Below are 24,408 nucleotides of genomic sequence, written 5' to 3' on the forward strand. Positions count from 1 at the left end.
CACAAGTAAGTGATGTAAGTGGGATTTGACCCATAGCTCTGAAGTTTATGAATTTGCTATTACACTATACTACATCCTAGAAACCTTAGAACAGTGAGACTCTGAATTTAATATAAGCAAGATCATCCCACACATCCAATGTGCAAATCACTAATGTTAAGAGTATTATGTAGAACTAAGATCAAGAAAAAGCTGAGCTTGGAGGAGGCAATTTTTAAAAGTTATTTGCAGGCTGGGCGTGGTGGTTCACGCCTATAATCCAAGCACTTTGGAGGCTAAGGCAGGCAGATCACCTAAGGTCGGGAGTTCAAGACCAGCCTGACCAACATGGTGAAACCCTGTCTTTAAAAAAAAAAATTTAAAAAACTAAAATAAAGTTATTTGCACACAAGGGGTTCACCCAAGGTGTGCAAGTAAAGGAATGTTTTTAAGGCTTCCAGAATCTGTAATCTAAAATCAAAGGAAGTCCTGGCAGATGTACTCTGAGGCTACTAACATGTCTAAATTTAGTCACCTTCTGGCCAGGTGCAGTGGCTCACACCTGTTACCCCAGCACTTTGGGAGGCTGAGGTAGGTGGATCATTTCAGGCCAGGAGTTTGAGGCCAGCCTGGCCAATATGGCGAAACCCCCCATCTCTATTAAAAATACAAAAATTAGCCAGGCTTGGTGATGTGCACCTGTAGTTCCAGCTACTAGGGAGGCTGAGGCACAAGAATCACTTGAGCCCAGAAGGTGGAGATTACAGCGAGCTGAGATCACATCACTGCCCTACAGCCTGGGCAACAGAGCAAGACTATCTCAAAAAAAAAAAAAAAAAAAAAAAGTCACCACCTTGTAACGTATGCTGCTGGTCAGTAGAAAAGTAGTGACTACCAATTTTTTTGACCCGTGAGGGCTGAGTACTAGTTCTCTTCTCGAAACGACTTCCAGTTCCAAAACTAAACACTTCGATTCTCAACAAAATAAAATAATATAAATCAATTTAACCTGTTTCTTAAAGGTGTAACTGATAGGGAATTGCTGAAAACAATTCTTTGAAGAAGAGGAAACTTCTCTAAGTGCTTTGCCCCCAACCTATGGACAGCTTAGATGTTCAGAAAAGAGATCACAGATAATGTTAGGCTGTGGATGAGGGTGACAGCACTGGTGTCAATTGTCCTCGCACCATTACTGCATTCTATCATCCAGATAGCCTAGAAAGATAATGGTGGTTGCTGTGTATCCCAGTCTTCAGAATGTAGATGAGGGTGGAAATTAGTATTTTCATATTCTCCAGGTGGCAAAATTGCTGTATAATAGATTCACATCATTAGAAACCAAAGATCTTCACCAGTATTTTGCTTTTTTGCTTATCTTTTTTTTTTTTTTTTGAGACGGAGTTTCGCTCTTGTTACCCAGGCTGGAGTGCAATGGCGCGATCTCGGCTCACCGCAACCTCCGCCTCCTGGGCTCAGGCAATTCTCCTGCCTCAGCCTCCTAAGTAGTTGGGATTACAGGCACACGCCACCACGCCCAGCTAGTTTTTTGTATTTTTAGTAGAGACGGGGTTTCACCATGTTGACCAGGATGGTCTCGATCTCTGGACCTCGTGATCCACCCGCCTCAGCCTCCCAAAGTGCTGGGATTACAGGCTTGAGCCACCACGCCCGGCTGCTTATCTTTAAAAAACTTTTTTTAAAAGATCTCAGCTTTTTGAACTTCCCCATGTTAACTACTGAGCTAGTTCTTACAGAATGCATTAAAGATGATGTTCTTTCCAAAAAGATGTATCTCAGTTTGCTGGTATACATTCCTCTGGTTTGTTTGTTTCATATGGAGTCTCTTTCTGCGCCGAGGTTGGAGTGCAGTGGCATAATCTTGGCTGACTCCAACCTCCGTCTCCTGGGTTCAAGCGATTTTCCTGCCTCAGCTTCCCAAGTAGCTGGGATTACAGGTGCGTGCCACCACATCCAGCTAATTTTTGTATTTTTAGTAGAGATGGGGTTTTACCATGTTGGCCAGGCTGGTCTTGAACTCCCGACCTCAGGTAATATGCCCACCTCAGCCACCCAAAGTGCTGGGTTTACAGGCATGAGCCACCACGCCCGGGCTACATAACTCTGGTTGTTTTTGTTGTTGTTGTTTTGTTTTGCTTTTTTGAGAGGGAATTTCACTCTAATTGCCCAAGCTGGAGTGCAATGGCATGATCTCAGCTCATCACAACCTCGGCTTCCCGGATGCAAGCAATTCTCCTGCCTTAGCCTCCCGAGTAGCTGGAGTTACAGGCATGGGCCTCCATGCCCAGCTAATTTTGTATTTTTAGTAGAGAGGGGTTTCTCCATGTTGGTCAAGCTGGTCTCGGACTCCTGACCTCAGGTGATCCACCTGCCTCAGCCTCCCAAAGTGCTGGAATTACAGGCATGAACCACTGCGCCCAGCCTTCCTCTGATTTTTGATTAATCATTTCTTCAAAGCAAAATTAGAGTAAACCTTATGCAGAAAAAAATTGAGCAGTTGGATGTTTGAGCAAAATATCCAACTGATAACTGGAAAGGAAATACAAATCAAGGATAAACTTCCGCTACTTCAGTAGATTCTGTTCAAAGAAATGCAACTAAATAGCTTTCAACTTTCTCAGCTTTTGTGTTTTTAAACTCTTTTTTTCCTCCTTTCCTTTGGACTGAACAAAAGTCAAATTTGAATTAACTGATTTGTTAAGAATCTGTGAAGCAGCAATGTAAATAGCAAAATGACTCCAGGAATGCAACACCGTGTACTTTTCTGTGGTAAGACAAGGGGAACACCCCTCCCTTCTCGAGGCCAAGCGAAAGAGGATTACTTGGGGTGGAGTAGACAGGAGAGGGCTAAACTGCTTGTTCCTTCTTTGGAGAGTTGGAGCAAGCTTACAAGAAAGTGCTCTTTAGATAAACAGTTTCTGTAACCCTACTCATTTCCATAGCTTCCAGAGGATCATATAAATCTCCCGTTGTTCATAGGGCTTTTTGCACTGCCGCACTTGAGGACCACAGGTGAGAACACTAGTTTTCTTCAAATGCTCCTCTGCCTTGGGCTGGGAGACAAGAAAGAAGGAAGGGGAACCTAGAGCAGCACCAGGTCTGATGAAAAACGGAGCATCTCCAAAACTTCCTAGACTATCAGATGCAATTTAAGGTAAAAGTCAAGTATATATGTCCTGGTGCAGTGGCTCATGCCTGTAATCCCAGCACTTTGGGAGGCCGAGGCGGGCAGATAACCTGAGGTTAGGAGTTTGAAATCAGCCTGGCCAACACGGCGATACCCCGTCTCTACTAAAAATTACAAAAATTAGCCAGGTGTGGTGGTATGCACCTGATATCCCAGCTACTAGTAAGGCTGAGGCAAGAGAATCGCTTGAACCTGGGAGGTGGAGGTTGCAGTAAGCCGAAATCAAGCCACTGCACTCCAGTCTGGGCAAAGAGCGAGACTCTGTCTCAAAACAAAAACTAGCCAGGCATGGTGGCAGGCGCCTGTAGTCCCAGCTACTCAAGAGGCTAAGGTGGGAGAATCACTTGAGACCAAGGGGGAGAAGGTTACAGTGAGCCGAGATCGCACCACTGTACTCCAGCCTGGAAAACAGAGTGAGACCCTATCTCAAAAAAAAAAAAAAAAAAAAAAAAAAAAAGTCAAGCATACGTGCTCTGGAATTAATAATTAAGCTTCTAATTGCAGCTGTACCAGTTACCGCCTTGGGTACTTAATATCTCTGTGGTTCAGTTTTATTTGTAAAATGGTTCTTACCTAATAGAGTTGTTATAAACGTTTAAGAATCCAGCTAGGGGTGGTGGCTCAATTCTGTAATCCCAGCACTTTGGGAGGCTGAGGCAGGTGGATCACCTGAGGTCAGGAGTTCAAGATCAGTCTGGTCAACATGGCAAAACCCCCATCTCTATTAAAAATACAAAATTGGCCGGGCGCGGTGGCTCAAGCCTGTAATCCCAGCACTTTGGGAGGCCGAGGCGGGTGGATCACAAGGTCAAGAGATCGAGACCATCCTGGTCAACATGGTGAAACCCCGTCTCTACTAAAAATACAAAAAATTAGCTGGACATGGTGGTGCGTGCCTGTAATCCCAGCTACTCAGGAGGCTGAGGCAGGAGAATTGCCTGAACCCAGGAGGCGGAGGTTGCGGTGAGCCGAGATCGCGCCATTGCACTCCAGCCTGGGTAACAAGAGCGAAACTCCGTCTCAAAAAAAACAAAACAAAATTAGCCAGGCATGATGGCTTACACCTGTAATCCCAGCTACTCAGGAGGCTGAGGCAGGAGAATCACTTGAACCCAGGAGGCTGAGGTTGCAGAGAGCTGAAATCATGCCACTGCACTCCAGCCTGGGAGACACAGTGAGACTCTGTCTCAAAAAGAAAAAATATTAAGTATATATGTATTTCCAAGATTGCTAAGGGAAGTAACAAAATGTAGAACAGTATTACAATATACTAACTTTTTGAAAAATAAGGAAATAATATAGAGTTGTGCTGAATAACAGCATTTCAGTCAACAAGCAGCAGACCCATAAGATTACACTACCATATTTGTACTGCTTCTTTTCTGTTTATGTGTTTAGAGGTTAGGAGTTTGAAATCAGCCTGGATTTAAATACACAAATACCACTGTGCAGTATGCAGAACAGGAATCATGCCATACAGTTTTGTAGTCTAGAATCAATAGGCTATACCATTATAGCCTAGGCATGTAGTAGGCTATACCACCTAGGTTTGTGTAAGTAAACACTATGATGTTCATACTACAAAATCACTTAATGATGCATTGCTGAGAGCATATCCCCATCTTTAAGCAGTTCCTGGCTGTACTGCTAAGTAGTGGCATAAATATGCATAAACTCTAGGCCAGGCGCCGTGGCTCACGCCTGTAATCCCAACACTTTGGGAGGCTGAGGCAGGCAGATTACTTGAGGTCAGGAGTTCGAAACCAGCCTGGCCAACATGGCGAAACTCTGTATCTACTAAAAATACAAAAATTAGGCAGGCATGGTGGTCTGTGCCTGTAGTCCCAGCTACTTGGGAGGCTGAGGTAGGAGAATCACTTGAATCTGGGAGGCGGAGGTTGCAGTGAGCTGAGATTGCACCACTGCACTCCAGGCTGGGTGACAGAGAGACTCCATCTCAAAAAAAAAAAAAAAAGAAAAAGAAAAGAAAAAAAAGAAACTCTAGTAAAATGCATAGGGAATCAATAATGGTAGTTATAATTTGAGGTTTGACAACAAAGCAACAGGAACAGGAGCTGGGAGGAGCTTTTCCCTAGACACCCTCTGTATGCTTTTTTATTTATTATTGAGACAAAGTTTTGCTTTGTCTCCCAGGCTGGAGTGCACTGGCATGATCTCAGCTCACTGCAAGCTCTGCCTCCCGGATTCAGGCAATTCTCATGCCTCAGCCTCCCAAGTAGCTGGGACTACAGGTGTGTGCCACCATTCTCTACTAATTTTTGTGTTTTTTGTAGACACAGGGTTTCACCATGTTGGCAAGGTTAGTCTCAAATGCCTGACCTCAAGTGATCTGCCCACCTTAGCCTCCCAAAGTGCTGGGATTACAGGCATGAGCCACCACAGCCAGACTATGCTTTTCTATTTTTAAACCATGGATGTGTATTACCTATTCAACAATTAAACCAGCTGCTATAAACTGAAAGTTTATATCCCGCCCCCCCAAAATGGATATGTTGAAGCCTAATCCTCAAGGGGAGGAGACTAGGAAGAGGTGGGGCTTTGGGGAGGTGATTATGTCATGAAGGCAAAGCCTTCATGAGTGGGGTTAGTGTTGTTTTAAAAGAGACTCCAGGCCGGGCAAAGTGGCTCACGCCTGTAATCCCAGCACTTTGGGAGGCCTAGGTGGGTGGATCACCTGAGGTCAGGAGTTTGAGATCAGCGTGGCCAATATATGAAACCCCTTTTCTATTGAAAATACAAAAATTGGCCAGGCATGGTGGTACGTGTCTGTAATCCCAGCTACTCAGGAGGCTGAAGCAGGAGAATTGCTTGAACCGGGTAGGTGGAGGTTGCAGTGAGCTGAGATGGCACCACTGCATTCCAGCCTGGGCAATGGAGTCTCAAAAAATAAAATAAAAGAGACCCCAGAAAACTCCTTCACCTCTTCTGCTGTGTAAGAGTTATAGCCAGAAGACAGCCATCCACGAACAAGGAAGCAGGCCCTCAGCAGATACTGAATATGCCAGTGCCTTGATCTTGGACTTCCCAGGCCACAGAATTGTTTTGTTGTTGTTGTTGTTGTTGTTGCTTTTTGAGACACGGTCTCACTCTGTCACCCAGGCTGGAGTGCAATGGCACAATCTCAGCTCACTGCAACCTCCGCGTCCCAGGTTCAAGTGAGTTTCCTACCTCAGCCCCTCCCAAGTAGCTGGGATTGTAGGCACGTGCTACCATGCCAAGCTAATTTTTGCATTTTTAGTAGAGACAGGGTTTCATCATGTTGGCCAGGCTGGTCTCAAACTCCTGAACTTAGGTGATCCACCCACCTCTGCCTCCCAGAGTCCTTGGATGGATTACAGGTATGAGCCAGCTCGCCCAGCCATGTTCTTTAGTGGTGATTTGTAAGTGCTTTAATGGTGATTTGTGAGATTTTGATGCACCCATCAACAAAACAGTATACACAGAACCTAATTTGTAGTCTTTTATCTCTCACTCCCTTGTCACACTATCCCCCCCAGTCCCCAAAATCTGTCGTATCATTATTTTATGCCTTTGCATCCTCATAGGTTAGCTCCCATTTACAAATGAGAACGTATGATATTTGGTTTTCCATTCCAGAGTTACTTCACTTAAAATAATAGTTTCCAAGGCTGGGCGCGGTGGCTCAAGCCTGTAATCCCAGCACTTTGGGAGGCCGAGGCGGGTGGATCACGAGGTTAAGAGATCAAGACCAACCTGGTCAACATGGTGAAACCCCGTCTCTACTAAAAATACAAAAAATTAGCTGGGCATGGTGGTGCGTGCCTGTAATCCCAGCTACTCAGGAGGCTGAGGCAGGAGAATTGCCTGAACCCAGGAGGTGGAGGTTGCGGTGAGCCAAGATCGCGCCATTGCACTCCAGCCTGGGTAACAAGAGTGAAACTGCGTCTCAAAAAAAAAAAAAGAATCTTTTTTTTAAAACTCCAAAGCATTTCATTTATACTTCTTAGCTTACTTTTTTGTTACCCATACATATTAAGAACTTTTAAAAGTCCAAATTAAAGAAGCATGCCTAGATGTCATTAAAATAGCTATCGATGCCCACAACAGTCCTGTAGTTCAAATACTTTAGAATATCAAAATTGATTTTGTAATAGGACAGGCTAAACATTTGCTGTGTTAAGACCATGCATGTGTCCCTAGATCTAGTTCTTTCCCTAGGTCTGGTTTTATAAATACTGGTGAAAAACCAGGTCTGATTCATTATATGATCATTTTGTGTGATTATGTAATGGCTGTGATTCTAGGTTATCTTTAGTCAACCTTAAGAAAAATGGCAGTACAACTAATAGTAATAACTTTTGCAAAAGATCACTGATAATTTGCAGACTTTTACTTAAAGAAGGTATAAAAAAATAAGAAAAATTTCATGATTACCAGTTGCTATTAAATGAATTGTAAAGTCTTTTTTAAAAAAAATAATGTCCAGGCTGGGCGTGGAGGCTCATGCCTATAATCCCAGTACTTTGGGAGGCTGAGGTGGGCAGATCACTTGAGGTCAGGAGTTTGAGACCAGCCTGGCCAACCTGGTGAAACCCTGTCTCTACTAAAAATAGAAAAATTAGTTGGGCATGATGGCGCACACCTGTAATCTCAGCTACTCATGAGGCTGAAGCAGGAGAATCACTTGAACCTGGGAGGCAGAGGTTGCAGTGAGCTGAGATCGAGACACTGCACTCCCGCCTGGGTGACAGAGCGTAACTCCATCTCAAAAAAAAAAAAAAAAGGCCGGGCGCGGTGGCTCAAGCCTATAATCCCAGCACTTTGGGAGGCCGAGGCGGGTGGATCACGAGGTCAAGAGATCGAGACCAACCTGGTCAACATGGTGAAACCCTGTCTCTACTAAAAATACAAAAAATCAGCTGGGCATGGTGGCACGTGCCTGTAGTCCCAGCTACTCAGAAGGCTGAGGCAGGAGAATTGCCTGAACCCGGGAGGCGGAGGTTGCGGTGAGCCGAGATCGCACCATTGCACTCCAGCCTGGGTAACAAGAGCAAAACTCTGTCTCAAAAAAAAAAAAAAAAAAAAAAAAAAAAGTATGTCCAAATCCACATTTTTTCAAACTCTGCATTTTTCTTTGTTTTTTTTCTTTTATTTATTTATATTTTAAATTTTTTCAAGACAAAGTCTCACTCTGTCACACAAGCTGGAGTGCAGTGCCACAATCTTGGCCCACTGAAACCTCAACCTCCTAGGCTCAAGCGATTTTCCCATCTCAACCTCACCAGTAGTTGGGACCACAGGCATGGGCCAGCATGCAGAGCTAATTTTTGTGTTTTTTGTAGCAGTGGGGTTTCACTTTGATGCCCAGGCTTGTTCCAAACTCCTGCCCTCAAGCGATCCTCCTACCTTGGCCTCCCCAAGTGCTGAGACTACGGACGTGAGCTCCAGCACCGGACTGCTTTTGGCCTGGTGTGCCAGTTCACACATGCCTGCGTTAGCAACTGCGTTCTGAACTGCAAAGATGCATTTACTTGTCAGCCCCTGAAACCTTCCTCCTCAGTTGAGTACAATTATCAGCTTCACGTGCCAACTGCCAATCCAGATGAAACTTGGCAAATACAGAGCTGTCCTTTTCCAGGTGACGCTCCCCACCTTCTTTTTCCTCCACCGTGTCATTAACAACTAAAAAGCACCTGCATGATCAGACCTGTGTATCCATTCATCATCAAATCCTACTCCTTTTTCAACAACATTGGGACCCTCCCGAGGCTGTCCCAGCTGCACATTTGCTAACAAGCCCTGCAGACAGTACCCTTGGCCCCTTGGCACTGGGCCCTGATCAGCCTTCAGGCCTCCACTCCAGGTGTCACTGCTCAGTCTTCCCTCTGCTCTCGGAGCCTCCTCGCCAAGCACCTCAGCCACGCTGGCCCTCTGTCTCAGAAGTGAATGTGCTGAGCGGGTCTTAGGGATTTATCAGTAAGGCTCCTGGGGCCAGATGCAATAGCTCATGCCTGTGATCCCAATACTTTGAGATCACTTGAGCCCAAGAGTTCGAGACCAGCTTGGGCAACAAAGTGAGGCCCCATCTCTACCAAAAATTCAAAAAGGCTGCCAGTCGTGGTGGTACACACCTGCAATACCAGCTCCTCAGGAGGCTGAGGTGGGATGATGGCTTAAACCCAGGTAAAGGCTGAAGTGAGACATGAGGCCACCACTACACTCCAGCCTAGGCAACAAAGCAAGACTGTCTCAAAAAAAAAAAAAAAAAAAAAACTACTATAACCATAATACTATTATCACACTTAAGAAATTGATAATTCCTGGCAAGACGAGGTGGCTTATGCCTGTAATCCCAGCACTTTGGGAGACCAAGGCTGGCAGATCTGAGGTCTGGAGTTCAAGACCAGCCTGCCCAACATGGAAAAACCTGTCTCTACTAAAAATACAAAATTAGCGGAGTGTGCTGGTGCATGCCTGTAATCCCAGCTACTCGGGAGGCTGAGGCAGGAGAATTGCTTGAACCCAGGAGGCAGAGGTTGCGGTGATGAGCCAAGATCACGCATTGTACTCCAGCATGGGCAACAAGAGCAAAACTTCATCTTAAAAAAAAAGAAATTTGGCCGGGCACGGTGGCTCAAGCCTGTAATCCCAGCACTTTGGGAGGCCGAGGCGGGTGGATCACGAGGTCAAGAGATCGAGACCATCCTGGTCAACATGGTGAAACCCCGTCTCTACTAAAAATACAAAAAATTAGCTGGGCATGGTGGCGCATGCCTGTAATCCCAGCTACTCGGGAGGCTGAGGTAGGAGAATTGCCTGAACCAGGAGGCAGAGATTGTGGTGAGCTGAGATCGCTCCATTGCACTCCAGCCTGGGTAACAAGAGTGAAACTCCATCTCAAAAAAAATAAAAAAAATAAAAAAATTTGTTTTTTAATATCACCACATATCCAATTGATAACTTCAGTTCAATTATTTTATGTCAATGTTTTTAAACTTTGACTATTTCAATCAGAATCTAAATAAGGTCAACACATTGCAATTGATTGGTGTGTCTTTTAAACTTTTAATCTATAGCTTTCTCTTCTTTTTTCCTTGAATTTTATTTATTAGAGAACCCAGACATTGTCCTATATAGTCTCCCAGAGTTGGATCTTGCTAGTTTCATCCCCATGGCCTAGTTTAACACATTTCTCTGTCCTTTCTATTTTTTTTTCTTTGTTTTTTTTTGGTTTTGTTTTGTTTTTTTCTTAAGACAGAGTCTTGGTCTGTAGCCCAGGCTGGAGTGCAGTGGCCTGATCTCACTCACTGCAACCTCCACCTCCCAAATTCAAGCTATTCTTCTGCTTCAGCCTCCTGAGTAGCTGGGATTACAGGCGTTTATCACCTTGCCCAGCTAATTTTTGTATTTTAGTAGAGACGGGGTTTCACCATGCTGGTCAGGCTGGTCTCGAACTCCTGACATCAGGTTATCCACCCTCCTCAGCCTTCCAAAGTGCTGGGATTACAGGTGTGAGCCACCGCACCCAGCCAAATGTCCTTTCTATTTTCTACAAATTGGCAGTCAGCTCTAGGGGCTTGATCAGATTTGTGTGTGTGCATGGCCTGTGTGCTTGCACAGCATGTTCCTTGATTAGGAAGCACACCTGATTTGGTTATCTTCTTTTTATAATCTTTAAGTTGCTCTCCTTGATGTACATGTGGTAACTAATGTTGAAACAAAATTAGTTTCGTTTCAAAACCTTTCTTTCAGGAAGAGGCTGTGGTTGATGACTTACGCGACAGATAGATGCAAGGTTGAGCAATCATCTCTTAACTGGTCACACTAGAATAAGTCAAGCACAACAACAAATCCCATATCACCTCACCTTCTTAAAAATGATGTTTTCTTGGCCGGGTGCGGTGGCTCACGCCTGTAATCCCAGCACTTTGGGAGGCCGAGGTGGGGGCATCACGAGGTCAAGAGATCGAGACCATCCTGGTCAACATGGTGAAACCCTGTCTCTACTAAAAAATCAAAAAAAAAAAACTAGCTGGGCATGGTGGCGTGTGCCTGTAATCCCAGCTACTCAGGAGGCTGAGGCAGGAGAATTGCCTGAACCCAGGAGGCGGAGGTTGCGGTGAGCCGAGACGCGCCATTGCACTCCAGCCTGGGTAACAAGAGCGAAACTCCGTCTCAAAAAAAAAAAAAAAAAAAAAAAAAATCGTGTTTTCTTTTTACTTAATTAGCTCTTGTCACACACTCTGCATTTTTTCCCGGAGGGATTATTTCCAGAAGGCAGCGAAAAATGATTCAATGACTAATTTGCTTTTAAAAATTAAACAAAACTTAGGCCAGCTGCCATTCAAGAATGGCCCTCACGCCTCCAGACGCAGTGCGACCTGGCAGCCGTGCCGGGTGCTCCGCTCGCGGAGGCGCTGAGGCGGCGGCTTATCTCACTTGAGACCTTTCCTTCCTTTTTCATCTTCTCCGGGCTCCGGTGAAGCAGACCTCAGGGGCGGGCACTCGCAAGAACGCGGCATCCGGGCTGGTGGCCGCGTCACCGAACCTCAGAACCCAGCGTCCCAGAAGCGCTGAGAGTCGGCCCGCGCCGGGGCTGGGGAGCGCCACGCGCCCTCCACCCAGCGAGGCGGGCGGGCCGGGAGGGGCGGGGCCTCGGGACTCCGCCCCCGCCTCCGTCTCCTCCGCGCTCCGCCGCCGCCAGCCTACACCACTCGAGTTGGGGAGCCGCAGCCACCTCGAAGGAGCGGGCCGGGAACGAGAGCCGAGAGCGGGTCTGCGAGCCACCGCCGCCGCCATGGGGAGCCGCGTCTCGCGGGAAGACTTCGAGTGGGTCTACACTGACCAGCCGCACGCCGACCGGCGCCGGGAGATCCTGGGTGAGGGCCAGCGGGCGCCCCGTTATGTGTGTGCGCGGCCTCCTGGCGCCCGGGCGCGCTCTCCCCGCGCGGGCCCTGCGCGACCGTGGGCGCCGGAGGCCCGTTATCTCGCTCCCGCAACGTCCCGCCGTCGTTCGGGCCGCCAGCCTGCGGGTCCTCGCCGCAGAGGCCTGGGCGAGGCGCGGGGAAGGGACGGGTCCCCGGGGGCGCTCAGCTCCTACCCTTCCGCGAAGAGGCGCAGGCGCGTCCCCGAGCGCGGGAGTCCCCGCCAGGCCCACGCTGGCCGCTTAGGGCGAAAGGCGCCCCCAGCTGCGCCACCCTTGGGTAGATCCTCTCACTGGAAGATTCCCGTGCCCTCAGGTGGGCGCCCCTTCCTGTCCCTTCTCCCTCTCCTCCCAAGCGGGCCAGGGCGAGCGGGTGCCGGCGCCGGGACTGCCCGAGTGCGAGGTAGGGTGTGGTCCTGGGCATCCCGGGGCCTACTCGCGAGCCCTGCTCTCGGGGTCGGGCGCTGGCTGGCAGTCCTGGCGGGGGCGGCCGCAGTCCCGGCCTCAGGCCCTGGGAGGAGGCCGGCGCCTCCCCCACCGTGTCCCCCCGCCCCCGCCCCGGAGTCTCGGACTGGATGGGCCCTGGTAGGTTCACGCCGCTTGTTCAGTTGATCCTCACGACGATCCTGGGACGTAAAAACGGCAGATTCTTAGATATTTTTCATCCATCTCGGTTTTGTGGATGAAAAGACTGAAAATGAAAGACTTACCAAACAGGGAAAATGTGTGCTGTGGTCCCCTGACAGTTTATTTAGAGCACTTAACTCTCCCGAGGATTCGGGCCTTCTGTGTTACTTCGAGAACGCTCATCTCTCCCAGGCTATTCCTAATGATCTGCTAGGGATTGTGTGGAATGCTTTATAAGCATTACCCAATTTCATTCTCCTGGTAATTCTACTAGGTTGGTATGTATTGCTGTTTTAGAAGATGAAATACGAACGCATGACTAAATGCTAGAGGGATTCTAATACGCATTAGTTTGCCTAGAGGATACCTGCCTTTTTTTTTTTTTTTTTTTAAAGACGGAGTGTTTGCCTCGGTGGATGACGCCTGTAATCTCAGCACTTCGGGAGGCGGAGGCGGGTGGATCACTTGAGGTTAGGAGTTCAAGACCAGCCTGGCCAACATGGTGAAACGCTGTCTTCAAAAAAAATAAAAAATAAATAAATAAATAAAAACGGAGTGTCACTCTGTCGCCTAGGCTGGAGTACAGTGGCACAATCTCAGCTCACTACAATCTCCACCTCCCTGGTTTAAGCAATTTTCCTGCGTCAGCCTCCCGAGTAGCTGGGATTACAGGGGTGCACCATCATGACCACCTAAGTATTTTTTGGTAGGTAATATTAGCCAGGCTGGTCCCGAACTCCTGACCTCAGGTGATCTGCCCGCCTTGGCCTCCCAAAGTGTTGGGATTACAGGCGTGAGCCACCACCCCTAGCCGAACATGTGCTTTTTAACCTCTGCTGTTTCTTCAAAAATTGAGGAAACGGAACTGGGCCCAGTAGCTCAGGCCTGTAATCCCAGCACTTCGGGAGGCCAAGGCAGGATGATCACTTAAGCCCAGGAGTTCAAGACCATCCTGAGTAAGATAGTGAGACCCCCGCACCCCCCACCATTCACACACACACAATTTAAAAAATTTAAACTGAGGAAACAAATGGTTGGTGAGTTGAACATGAGAATTTTTTCTTCATATACAGTATTTTCTTAGTTTTTCTTCTCAACTTTCATTTCCCCAGTGAAAAGAAAAAGGGAGTAGCTGGGACCACAAAGGAGGTGGATTTTTGTGTTTTTTTTTTTTTTTGTAGAGACAGATTTCCCCGTGTTACCCAGGCTGCTCTTTAATTCCTGGGCTCAAGCAGTCTGCCCCCTTCAGCCTCCCAAAGTGCTGGGATTATAAAGGCGTGAGCCACTGCACCGGGTGACTTTGGGTTCTTGAATGCCCTCGTTTCCTTCCTCCTCCCCTCTCCTCCCCTACACTCCCTGTAGAGACAGGGCCTTGCTGTGTTGCCCAGGCTGGAGTGCAGTGGCTGTTCACAGGCATGATGATCGAGACAGCCTGGGCTCAAGCAATCCGCATTCCTCAGCGTGCCGGTAGTGCACTGCCTTCCTTAATTTGTTTGGCAAATCACTTACACATATTTGATATGAGATAGCATATGATAATTTTTATTTTTTTTTGGAGACAGAGTCTTGCTCTGTCGCCCAGGCTGGAGTGCAGTGGCCCAGTGTCGGCTCAACACAACCTCCACCTCCCGGGTTCAAGCAGTTCTCCCTGCCCCAGCCTCCCGAGTAGCTGGGATTACAGGATGCCCCCCACCATGCCTGGCTAATGTTTTTTATTTTTTAGTAGAGACAGGGTTTTGCCATGTTGGCCAGGCTGATCTCGAACTCCTGACCCTCAGATGGATTGATCCACCTTGGCCTCTCAAAGTGCTGGCATTACAGGCATGAGCCACCCCGCCCAGCCACATGTGATACATTTTATCATGCCTTATCTGCATGTTACATAGGAATAATCTGGTGTCCTACCTGTATGGAAACCAACTCTGGAGTACTGAAACTGAGCTATTTAATACTCTGAAAATCAGAACAGGTGTGGTTGCTCATGCCTGTAATCCCAGCACTTTGGGAAGCTGAGGCAGGAAGATTGCTTGAGGCCAGTTCAGACCAGCCCATCTCCACAAAAAAATTTAAAAATTAGCAATGTGTGGTGGTGCACACTTGTGTCCCACTACTCAGAAGGCTGAGGCAAGAGGATCATTTGAACTCAGGAATTTAAGACCAACCTGGGCAACGTGGTAAATCCCCATCTGTACAAAAAAAATTTTTTTTAATTAGCGGGGCATAGTGGCATGTGCCTGTGGTCCCAGCTATTCAAAGGCTGAGGTGGCAGGATCGCTTGAGCTGGGGAGGGAGAGGCTGCAATGAGCTGTGATTGCCCTACTGCATTCCAGCCTGGGTGAGACTGTCTCAAAAAAAAAAAATGATGATGAAGGAAGTAAGAAGGTGCTGATTGATACTTATCTCACACTGAGACTTTATTCCCCACAAACTTACTATCACTGAACCATTTCACTTGGAAAGTGAAAGGACTACATATTTCTCAATGGAAACATAACATTTTCCGTGCAGGTATAAATACTGCCCAATGTTCTGTTTCAGGGTGGGAGGTAGAATAACATGTAGAAAGATAAGAATCTTTAGATTTCTTTAAATTATACTTAAATGATAAGAGATCCTTCTGAAAGTGTTCAGGTTTTTTGGGGGGGGTTGGTGAGGGAAGGGGCCTGATAGAACAACCAATATTTGTACAGTTTAGGTTTACATTAAGAGTTCACATTAAAAGTTCATTTATAAGGCATCTGTTTGAAATTAATGAGGGCAGGCCAGGCTTAGTGGCACACACTTGTAATCCCAGCACTTTGGGAGGCCAAGATGGGCAGGGCACCAATGGTCAGGAGTTCAAGACTAGCCTGACCAACATGGTGAAACCCTGTCTCTACTAAAAATACAAAAATTAGCCGGGAATGGTGGTGCACACCTGTAGTACCATCTACCGGGAAGGCTGAGGCAGGAGAATTGCTTGAACCCAGAAGGCAGAGGTTGTGGTAAGCTGAGATCGCACCACTGCACTCCAGTCTAGGTGACAAGAGCAAGACTTCATCTCAAAAAGAGTTAAAAAAAGGAAAGAAATTAATGAGGGCTAGAGACCAGACCATTATTAGTGGGTCAAATAAGAATAAATCACAAAAAATGCTTCCTTCACTGCTGTACTTTCACAGTGATAGAGTTTATTTTTGATGTTTTATTTTTTAAGACAGGGTCTCACTTTGTTGCCCAGGCTACAGTGCAGCAGTGTGATCAAGGCTCACTGCAGCCTCAAATTCTTGGGCTCAAGTGATGTTCCTGCCTCAGCCCGCCAAGTAGTTAGGACTATAGGTTTACGCCACCTCACCTGGCCTATTTTTTAAATTTTTGGTAGAGATAGAGTCTCTGTTGCCCAGGCTGGTCTTGAACACTGGGCCTCAGGCAGTCTTCATGCCTCAGCCTCCCAAAGTGCTGGGATTAATGGTGTGAGCCATGGCACCTGGCCAGTAGCTTTATTGAGATGATAATTCACATATCATGATTAATTCATTTAAAGTGTACAGTTCAGTGTTTTTTAATATATTCACAGAGTTGTGTAGCTGTCACCACCATATAACTTTAAAACATTTCATCATCACAAAAGAAACCCTATGCCCATTAGCAATCCTTCATATCCTCTGCTTCTACCCAGCAGTCCTAGGTAACCACTAATCTACTTTGTGGTCTGTAGATTTGCTTATTCTGGACATTTCGTATACATGAAATCATATACCTGATCTCTTACAACTGGATTGTTTCACTTAGCATAATATACATTTTTTTAATTTCTAAATTTTTTTTATAGAGACAGGGTCCTGTTAGGTTGCCCAGGCTGATCTTGAACTCTTGGGTTCAAGTGATCCCCCTGCCTTGGCCTCTCAAAGTGCTGGCATTAAAGGTGTGAGCCACTGCACCCACCATTAGCATAATATTTTAGCTGGGCACAGTGGCATGCTTCTGTAGTTCCAGCTACTAGAGCGGCTGAGGCAAGAGGATCACCTGAGTTCAGGAGTTTGAGGCTGTAGTGAGCTATGATGGTACCACTGTACTCCAGCCTGAGTGACAGAGGGAGACCCTGTATCTAAATATAAGTATTTTAAGGTTCATTCATGTAGTATGTGCAGTGTATCATTCCTTTCTGTGGCTGAGTAATGTATCTTTATATGGATATACCAGGTGTTTAACATTTTGAGGAACTGCTCTACTGTTTTCCAGAGCAGCCACACCATTTTACATTCCCACCAGCAAAATATGAGGGTCCTAATTTCTTCAGATCCTTGTTTTTACCTACCTTTTTGTGTTATGGTCATCCTAGTAAGTATGAAGTGGTGTCTGTGGTTTCAGTTTGCACTTTCCTAACGACTAACGATGTTGAGCATCTTTCATTTCCATGTCTTTTGGAGAAATGTCTGTTCAGATCCTTTGCCCATTTTTAATTGGATTATTAGTTGTAAGAGTTCTGGCCAGGCACGGTGGCTCAAGCCAGTAATCCCAGCACTTTGGGAGGCCGAGACGGGTGGATCACGAGGTCAAGAGATCGAGACCATCCTGGTCAACATGGTGAAACCCTGTCTCTACTAAAAATACAAAAAATTAGCTGGGCATGGTGGCACGTGCCTGTAATCCCAGCTACTCCGGAGGCTAAGCAGGAGAATTGAGATCGCGCCATTGCACTCCAGCCTGAGTAACAAGAGCGAAACTCCGTCTCAAAAAAAAAAAAAAAAAAAAGAGTTCTGCATATATTCTGGATATAGGTCCCTTATGAGATATATGATTTGCAAGCATAACCCCCTTCTGTGTATTATCTTTTCATTCACTTTCTTGACAGTATCATTTGCAACAGAAAAGTTTTTGTTTTTGTTTTGTTTTTTTTGTTTGTTTGTTTTTTATTTATTTTTTATTTTTTCTTTCGTTATTTGTTTTTTTTGTTTTTTTGAGACAGAGTTTCGCTCTTGTTACCCAGGCTGGAGTGCAGTGGCGCGATCTCAGCTCACCGCAACCTCTGCCTCCTGGGTTCAGGCAATTCTCCTGCCTCAGCCTCCTGAGTAGCTGGGATTACAGGCACGCGCCACCATGCCCAGCTAATTTTTTTGTATTTTTAGTAGAGACGGGGTTTCACCATGTTGACCAGGATGGTCTCGATCTCTCAACCTCGTGATCCACCCGCCTCAGACTCCCAAAGTGCTGGGATTACAGGCTTGAGCCACCGCGCCCGGCCAGAAAAGTTTTTGATGCAATCCAATTTGTTTTCTTTTGTCACTTTTTCTTGTTATAGTATTTAAGAAACCACAAAGGCCATGAAGATTTATTCCTATGTTTTCTTATAAGAGTTTTATAGTTTAAAAAAAAAAAGAAATAAAAAGTTTTATATTTTTCTTATAAATTTGGATCTGTGATCTGAGTTCATTTTTGTATATGGTGTAAGGAAGGGGTCCAAATCCATTCTTTTGCATTTTGGTAGCAAGTCATTCTAGCACCATTTATTGAAAAGACTATTCTTTCCCTGATTATATTGGCACCCTCTAGTATTGATTTTTATGTACTGTTACAACTTTGGGAAAATTCAGTACAGAATTACTTGAAGCATGTTGATTTGTCTGAGAGAACTGTGAATACCAGTTTCATTATATTAGGGTAACTACAAAATGTCTATTATATTCTACCCTTTGTCAGATGTGTTAATTTAATTGTTTTATATAAGGTAAGTGCTGTACCTCTGTCTAAATACAGAAGTAACATGTTTTAATACAAAACGTGGAACTTTTAAAGTTTGAGGCCAGTTTTTCTTGCATAAATTCTCAGATTCTTGTGACATGATATTTTGTAACTTTACTATTAGAATCCTTTCCTGTTGTTAGTAAATATTCACTATAGTCTCTAGTAGAGGGAATATTATGATTTACAGAAGAAAATTGTTTAATTGGTGTTAATTTAATTATAATTGCAGAACTATTTTATACTTTTAGTTCCTAATTTTTTTTGTTTTTTTCTTTACAGCAAAGTATCCAGAGATAAAGTCCTTGATGAAACCTGATCCCAATTTGATATGGATTATAATTATGATGGTTCTCACCCAGTTGGCTGCATTTTACTTAGTAAAAGACTTGGACTGGAAATGGGTCATATTTTGGGCCTATGCATTCGGCAGTTGCATTAACCACTCAATGACTCTGGCTATTCATGAGATTGCCCACAATTCTGCCTTTGGCAACCGCAAAGCAATGTGGAATCGCTGGTTTGGAATGTTTGCTAATCTTCCTATTGGGATTCCATATTCGATTTCCTTTAAGAGGTATCACATGGATCATCATCGATACCTTGGAGCTGATGGCGTCGATGTAGATATTCCTACTGATTTTGAGGGCTGGTTCTTCTGTACCACTTTCAGAAAGTTTATTTGGGTTATTCTTCAGCCTCTCTTTTATGCATTTCGACCTCTGTTCATCAACCCCAAGCCACTTACTTATCTGGAAGTTATCAATACCGTGGCCCAGGTCACTTTCAACATTCTAATTTATTACTTTTTGGGAATTAAATCCTTAGTCTACATGTTGGCAGCATCTTTACTTGGCCTGGGTTTGCACCCAATTTCTGGACATTTTATAGCTGAGCATTACATGTTCTTAAAGGGTCATGAAACTTACTCATATTATGGGCCTCTGAATTTACTTACCTTCAATGTGGGTTATCATAATGAACATCATGACTTCCCCAACATTCCTGGAAAAAACCTTCCACTGGTAAGTCAAGAGTTTGATACATATTCTTATTTATTTATTTATTTATTTAGAGATGGATTCTTGCTCAGTCACCCAGGCTGGAGTGCAGAGGCACAATCTCGGCTCACTGTAATCTCCACCTCCCTGGTTCAAGCGATTCTCATGCCTCGGCTTCCGAAGTAGCTAGGATTACAGGCGCACGCCACCATGCACCACTAATTGTTGTATTTTTACTAGAGACAGGGCTTCACCATGTTGGCCAGGCTAGCGTTTTGTCAAGCTGCTCATAAAAAAAAAAAAAAAAAAATAGCAAGAATGTAAATACTGCATCTTCCAGCCTAATTCTGCAAAGGGTTCACTCTTAGGTCCTTTTTAAATTATATTTATTTTTATTTTTAAACTTTTTTTAGAGACAGGGTCTTGCCCTGTCACTTAGGATAGAGTGCAGTGGTGCAATAACTCACTGCAGCCTCAGCTTCTGGTTTCAAGCGACCCTCCCACCTCAGCATCCTGAGTAGGCAGGACTATAGGCATGTGCCACCACACCTAGCTAATTTTTAATTTTTTGTAGAGACAAAGTCTTGCTATGTCCTCAGGCTGGTCTCGAACTCCTGGACTCAAGTGATCCTCCTGCCTCAGCCTTCCAAGTAGCTAGGATTACAGACACATGCCATGACAGGCTAATTTTTTAAAAAATATCTTTTTAGCTGGGAATGGTGGTGCATGCCTGTAGTCCCAGCTACTCAGGAGGCTGTGGCAGGGGAATCACTTGAATGTGGCAGGTGGAGGTTACAGTGAGCTGAGACTCTGCCACTGCACTCCAGCCTGGGTGACGGAGCAAGACTCTGTCTCAAAAAAATAAATAAGTTTCTTTTAATCCTCTGGATTGTCTTTTTAAATTTTTTAAAAGTTTTTGTAGACATGGTGTTTCCTGATGTAATCCCAGCACTTTGGGAGGCCCAGGCGAGTGGATCATCTGAGGTCAGGAGTTTGAGACCAGCCTGGCCAACATAGTGAAATCCCATCTCTACTAAAAATAAAAAAAAATTAGCCGGGAATGGTGTCATACACGTGCAGTCCCAGCTACTCGGGAGGCTGAGACGGGAGAATCGCTTGAACCCAGGCAACAGAGGTTGCAGTGAGCTGAGATTGGGCCACTGCACTCCAGCCTGGGTAACAGAATGAAACTCTGTCTCAAAAAAAAAAAAGAAAGATGGGTTTCCCTGTGTTGCCCAGGCTGGTCTCAAATTCCTGGGCTCAGGTGATTCTCTGGCCTTCTAAAATGCTGGGATTATAGGTATGAGCCACTGTGCCCAGCCAGATAGTTTTTCTGTGAAGACAATTTTAATTCAAGATGGCAGAACTGCACACTTCAAAAGTGTTTAATTTTTTTTTTTTGAGACGGAGTTTCGCTCTTGTTACCCAGGCTGGAGTGCAATGGCGCGATCTTGGCTCACCGCAACCTCCGCCTCCTGGGTTCAGGCAATTCTCCTGCCTCAGCCTCCTGAGTAGCTGGGATTACAGGTACGCGCCACCATGCCCAGCTAATTTTTGGTATTTTTAGTAGAGACGAGGTTTCACCATTTTGACCAGGATGGTCTCGATCTCTCGACCTCGTGATCCACCTGCCTCGGCCTCCCAAAGTGCTGGGATTACAGGCTTGAGCCACCGCGCCTGGCCACTTGTTTAATTTTTTTAAAAATTTTAATTTATTTTTTTATTTGGAGATGCAGTCACTCGGTCGTCCAGGCTAGAGTGCTGTGGCTCGATCTTGGCTCACTGCAACCTCCAACTCCCAGGTTCAAGCAGTTCTCCTGTCTCAGCCTCTCAAGTCATTGCTGGGACTATGGATGCGAGCCACCATGCCCAGATAATTTTTTTGTATTTTTAGTAGAGATGAGGTTTTACCATATTGGTAAGGCTGATTTTGAACTTCTGACCTCAGGTGATCCATCTGCGTCAGCTTCCCAAAGTCCTGGGATTAGAGGTGAGCCACCAGGCCCAGCCAAGTGCTTAATTTCTATGTAATTAGCATGTCACAATTTATTAATATTTTTAAGTTCCTGGATGGCAGGAACCAGATGGTACCTTTTTATTCTACAGTGCTATCCATGCAGTACATAATTTAATAATATCAAGTAGGCCGGGCGTGGTGGCTCAAGCTTGTAATCCCAGCACTTTGGGAGGCCGAGGCGGGTGGATCACGAGGTCGAGAGATCGAGACCATCCTGGTCAACATGGTGAAACCCCGTCTCTACTAAAAATACAAAAAATTAGCTGGGCATGGTGGCACGTGCCTGTAATCCCAGCTACTCAGGAGGCTGAGGCAGGAAAATTGCCTGAACCCAGGAGGCGGAGGATGCGGTGAGCCGAGATCACGCCATTGCACTCCAGCCTGGGTAACAAGAGCGAAACTCCGTCTCAAAAAAAAAAAATAATATCAAGTTAATCTAATTGCATGTGTTTACAAATAAGCCAGATATTAGTCCCTTGGAAAGTGATGGGAGAGAGTCCTAGAGGGTTGAGTATTCAACTGCTGAAATGTAGACTGCTTTTTGTTTAGAATTGCCTCAGCTGCTTTGGCTGCTTTTATTTTATTTTATTTTATTTTTGAGATGGAGTTTCACTCTTGTTACCCAGGCTGGAGTGCAATGGCGTGATCTCGGCTCACCGCAACCTCCGCCTCCTGGGTTCAGGCAATTCTCCTGCCTCAGCCTCCTGAGTAGCTGGGATTACAGGCACACGCCACCATGCCCAGCTAATTTTTGTATTTTTAGTAGAGACGGGGTTTCACCATGTTGACCAGGATGGTCTCGATTTCTTGACCTCGTGATCCACCCGCCTCGGCCTCCCAAGGTGCTGGGATTACAGGCATGAGCCACTGCGCCCGGCCCCTGCTTTTATTTATTTTATTTTATTTATTTATTTTTTTTTTTGAGACGGGGTTTCGCTCTTGTTACCCAGGCTGGAGTGCAATGGCGCGATCTCGGCTCACTGCAACCTCCGCCTCCTGGGCTCAGGCAATTCTCCTGCCTCAGCCTCCTAAGTAGCTGGGATTACAGGCATGCACCACCACGCCCAGCTAGTTTTTTGTATTTTTAGTAGAGACGGGGTTTCACCATGTTGACCAGGATGGTCTCGATCTTTCGACCTCGTGATCCACCCGCCTCGGCCTCCCAAAGTGCTGGGATTACAGGCTTGAGCCACCGCGCCCGGCCAATTTTTGTATTTTTAGTAGAGACGGGGTTTCACCATGTTGACCAGGATGGTCTCAATCTCTTGACCTCGTGATCCACCCGCCTCGGCCTCCCAAAGTGCTGGGATTACAGGCGTGAGCCACCGCACCCGGCTCCTGCTTTTATTGTTTTAGGCGAGAAGAGGGAGGCAGGTCTCATCGTTTCCCTTCTCACTACTTGTCTCAACCATTCATCAGTCATCTTCGAAAGACCCAGTAACACTCACTTTTCATCTTGCTGTATTTTTTTCTCTTCTAGGTGAGGAAAATAGCAGCTGAATACTATGACAACCTCCCCCACTACAACTCCTGGATAAAAGTACTGTATGATTTTGTGATGGATGATACAATAAGTCCCTACTCAAGAATGAAGAGGCAACGGAAAGGGGAGATGGTGCTGGAGTAAATATCATTAGTGCCAAAGGGCGTCCTCTCCAAAACTTTAGATGGAATTTTTGCATTATTAAACTTGAGACCAGTGATGCTTAGAAGCTCCCCTGGCACAATTTCAGAGTAAGAGCTCGGTGGTATCAAGAAGTGAATCTGGATTTTAAACAGCCTGGCTCTGTACTGCTCAGCTTCCCTCACAGGAAACTTGTGACTTGTGTATTATCGTCATTGAGGATGTTTTGCTCACGTCTGTCATTTTATAAACATATCACTTTAAAAGCTTTTAAAAAGGTATTTTGCTGGGCATGGTGGCTCACGCCTGTAATCCCAGCACTTTGCGGGGCTGAGGTAGGTGGATCACCTGAGGTCAGGAATTCAAGACCAGCCTGGCCAACATGGTGAAACCCCATCTCTACTAAAAATGCAAAGATTAGCCGGGCTTAGTGGGGCATGCCTGTAATCCAAGCTACACGGGAGGCTGAGGTAGGAGAATTGCTTGAACCCAGGACGTGAAGGCTGCAATGAGCCAAGATTATGCCACTGCACTCCAGCCTGGGTGACAGAACAAGACCCTGTCTCAAAAATAAATAAAAATATTAAAAAAAAAAGCCGTTTCTAGTTTATTACTTTCACTATGAAGTTTTGCTTTATAGTAAAAATTTATTAAAAAGCTAATAAACAGGCCGGGCGTGGTGGCTAACGCCTGTAATCCAAGCACTTTGGAGGCCAAGGCGGGCGGATCACCTGAGGTCGGGAGTTCAAGACCAGCCTGACCAACACGGTGAAACCCCGTCTAAAAAATAAAATATAAAAAATAAATAAATAAAAAAAAAAGCTAATAAACAGCCATTAATCACAATGTATTAGTATTTGTTACATTTTTGTATTTTGCTATCTTTATACTATATAATATGGTAACCTGGGTACTGAGGGAACCTACTTCAAAATTTCGTCTCAAAAATAATTTTTAAAAAGCCCAAATTGTGATATAGCATAAAAAGTTGAGATGAAAGTATATTTCACTGTAAGCTGAATTACTCATTTAAAAACTGTGTTACATATGGGACCTGAATTAGACACTGTTGAATCCTGTACAGCCTTACTCATAAATAAAGTACTTACCAAATTTAATTATGTCCAACATTCAACTTCATTTTTCAGATGTGTTGAATCTCACATTAGGAAGTGCTCAGTTGACAAAGACTTTCATAGTTATTTTACTGTGGTGGGAACTGGCTGTGGTCTGATGGTAGATTGTTGGTCTCAGGTAGCTGGTAGCATGGTCTTGTTATATAAGCAATCTTGCTTACCTCAAATATGTCACTTGAATAAATTTAGTGTAATG

General features: G+C 45.4%; 1 protein-coding gene and 1 non-coding gene across 2 annotated transcripts; both read left to right on the forward strand.

The window, feature by feature from the left end:
- The first annotated feature begins 7,290 nt into the window (after positions 1–7,290).
- Positions 7,291–7,413, forward strand: LOC120362117 (small nucleolar RNA SNORA72). The gene has a single exon (XR_005578112.1). It is a non-coding gene; the product is annotated as a small nucleolar RNA SNORA72 (small nucleolar RNA).
- A 4,421-nt stretch (positions 7,414–11,834) lies between these two features.
- On the forward strand, positions 11,835–24,194 carry DEGS1 (delta 4-desaturase, sphingolipid 1). The gene is made up of 3 exons (XM_010340910.3): positions 11,835–12,045; positions 18,717–19,459; positions 22,933–24,194. The coding sequence occupies exons 1-3, from the start codon at positions 11,964–11,966 to the stop codon at positions 23,077–23,079; spliced, it is 972 nt and encodes a 323-aa protein (XP_010339212.1). The 5' UTR covers positions 11,835–11,963; the 3' UTR covers positions 23,080–24,194.
- Positions 24,195–24,408: the final 214 nt, after the last annotated feature.

The sequence above is a fragment of the Saimiri boliviensis genome, chromosome 14, assembly GCF_048565385.1.
Source record: "Saimiri boliviensis isolate mSaiBol1 chromosome 14, mSaiBol1.pri, whole genome shotgun sequence".
NCBI classification, from domain to species: Eukaryota; Metazoa; Chordata; class Mammalia; order Primates; family Cebidae; genus Saimiri; species Saimiri boliviensis.

Excerpts from the sequence above, each read along its gene's own strand:
- DEGS1 (XM_010340910.3), top strand. The coding sequence starts at position 11,964 with ATGGGGAGCCGCGTCTCGCGGGAAGACTTCGAGTGGGTCTACACTGAC. Across the intron at positions 12,046-18,716 it reads CCGGCGCCGGGAGATCCTGG|CAAAGTATCCAGAGATAAAG; the intron begins GTGAGGGCCAGC and ends TTTTCTTTACAG. Across the intron at positions 19,460-22,932 it reads CTGGAAAAAACCTTCCACTG|GTGAGGAAAATAGCAGCTGA; the intron begins GTAAGTCAAGAG and ends TTTCTCTTCTAG.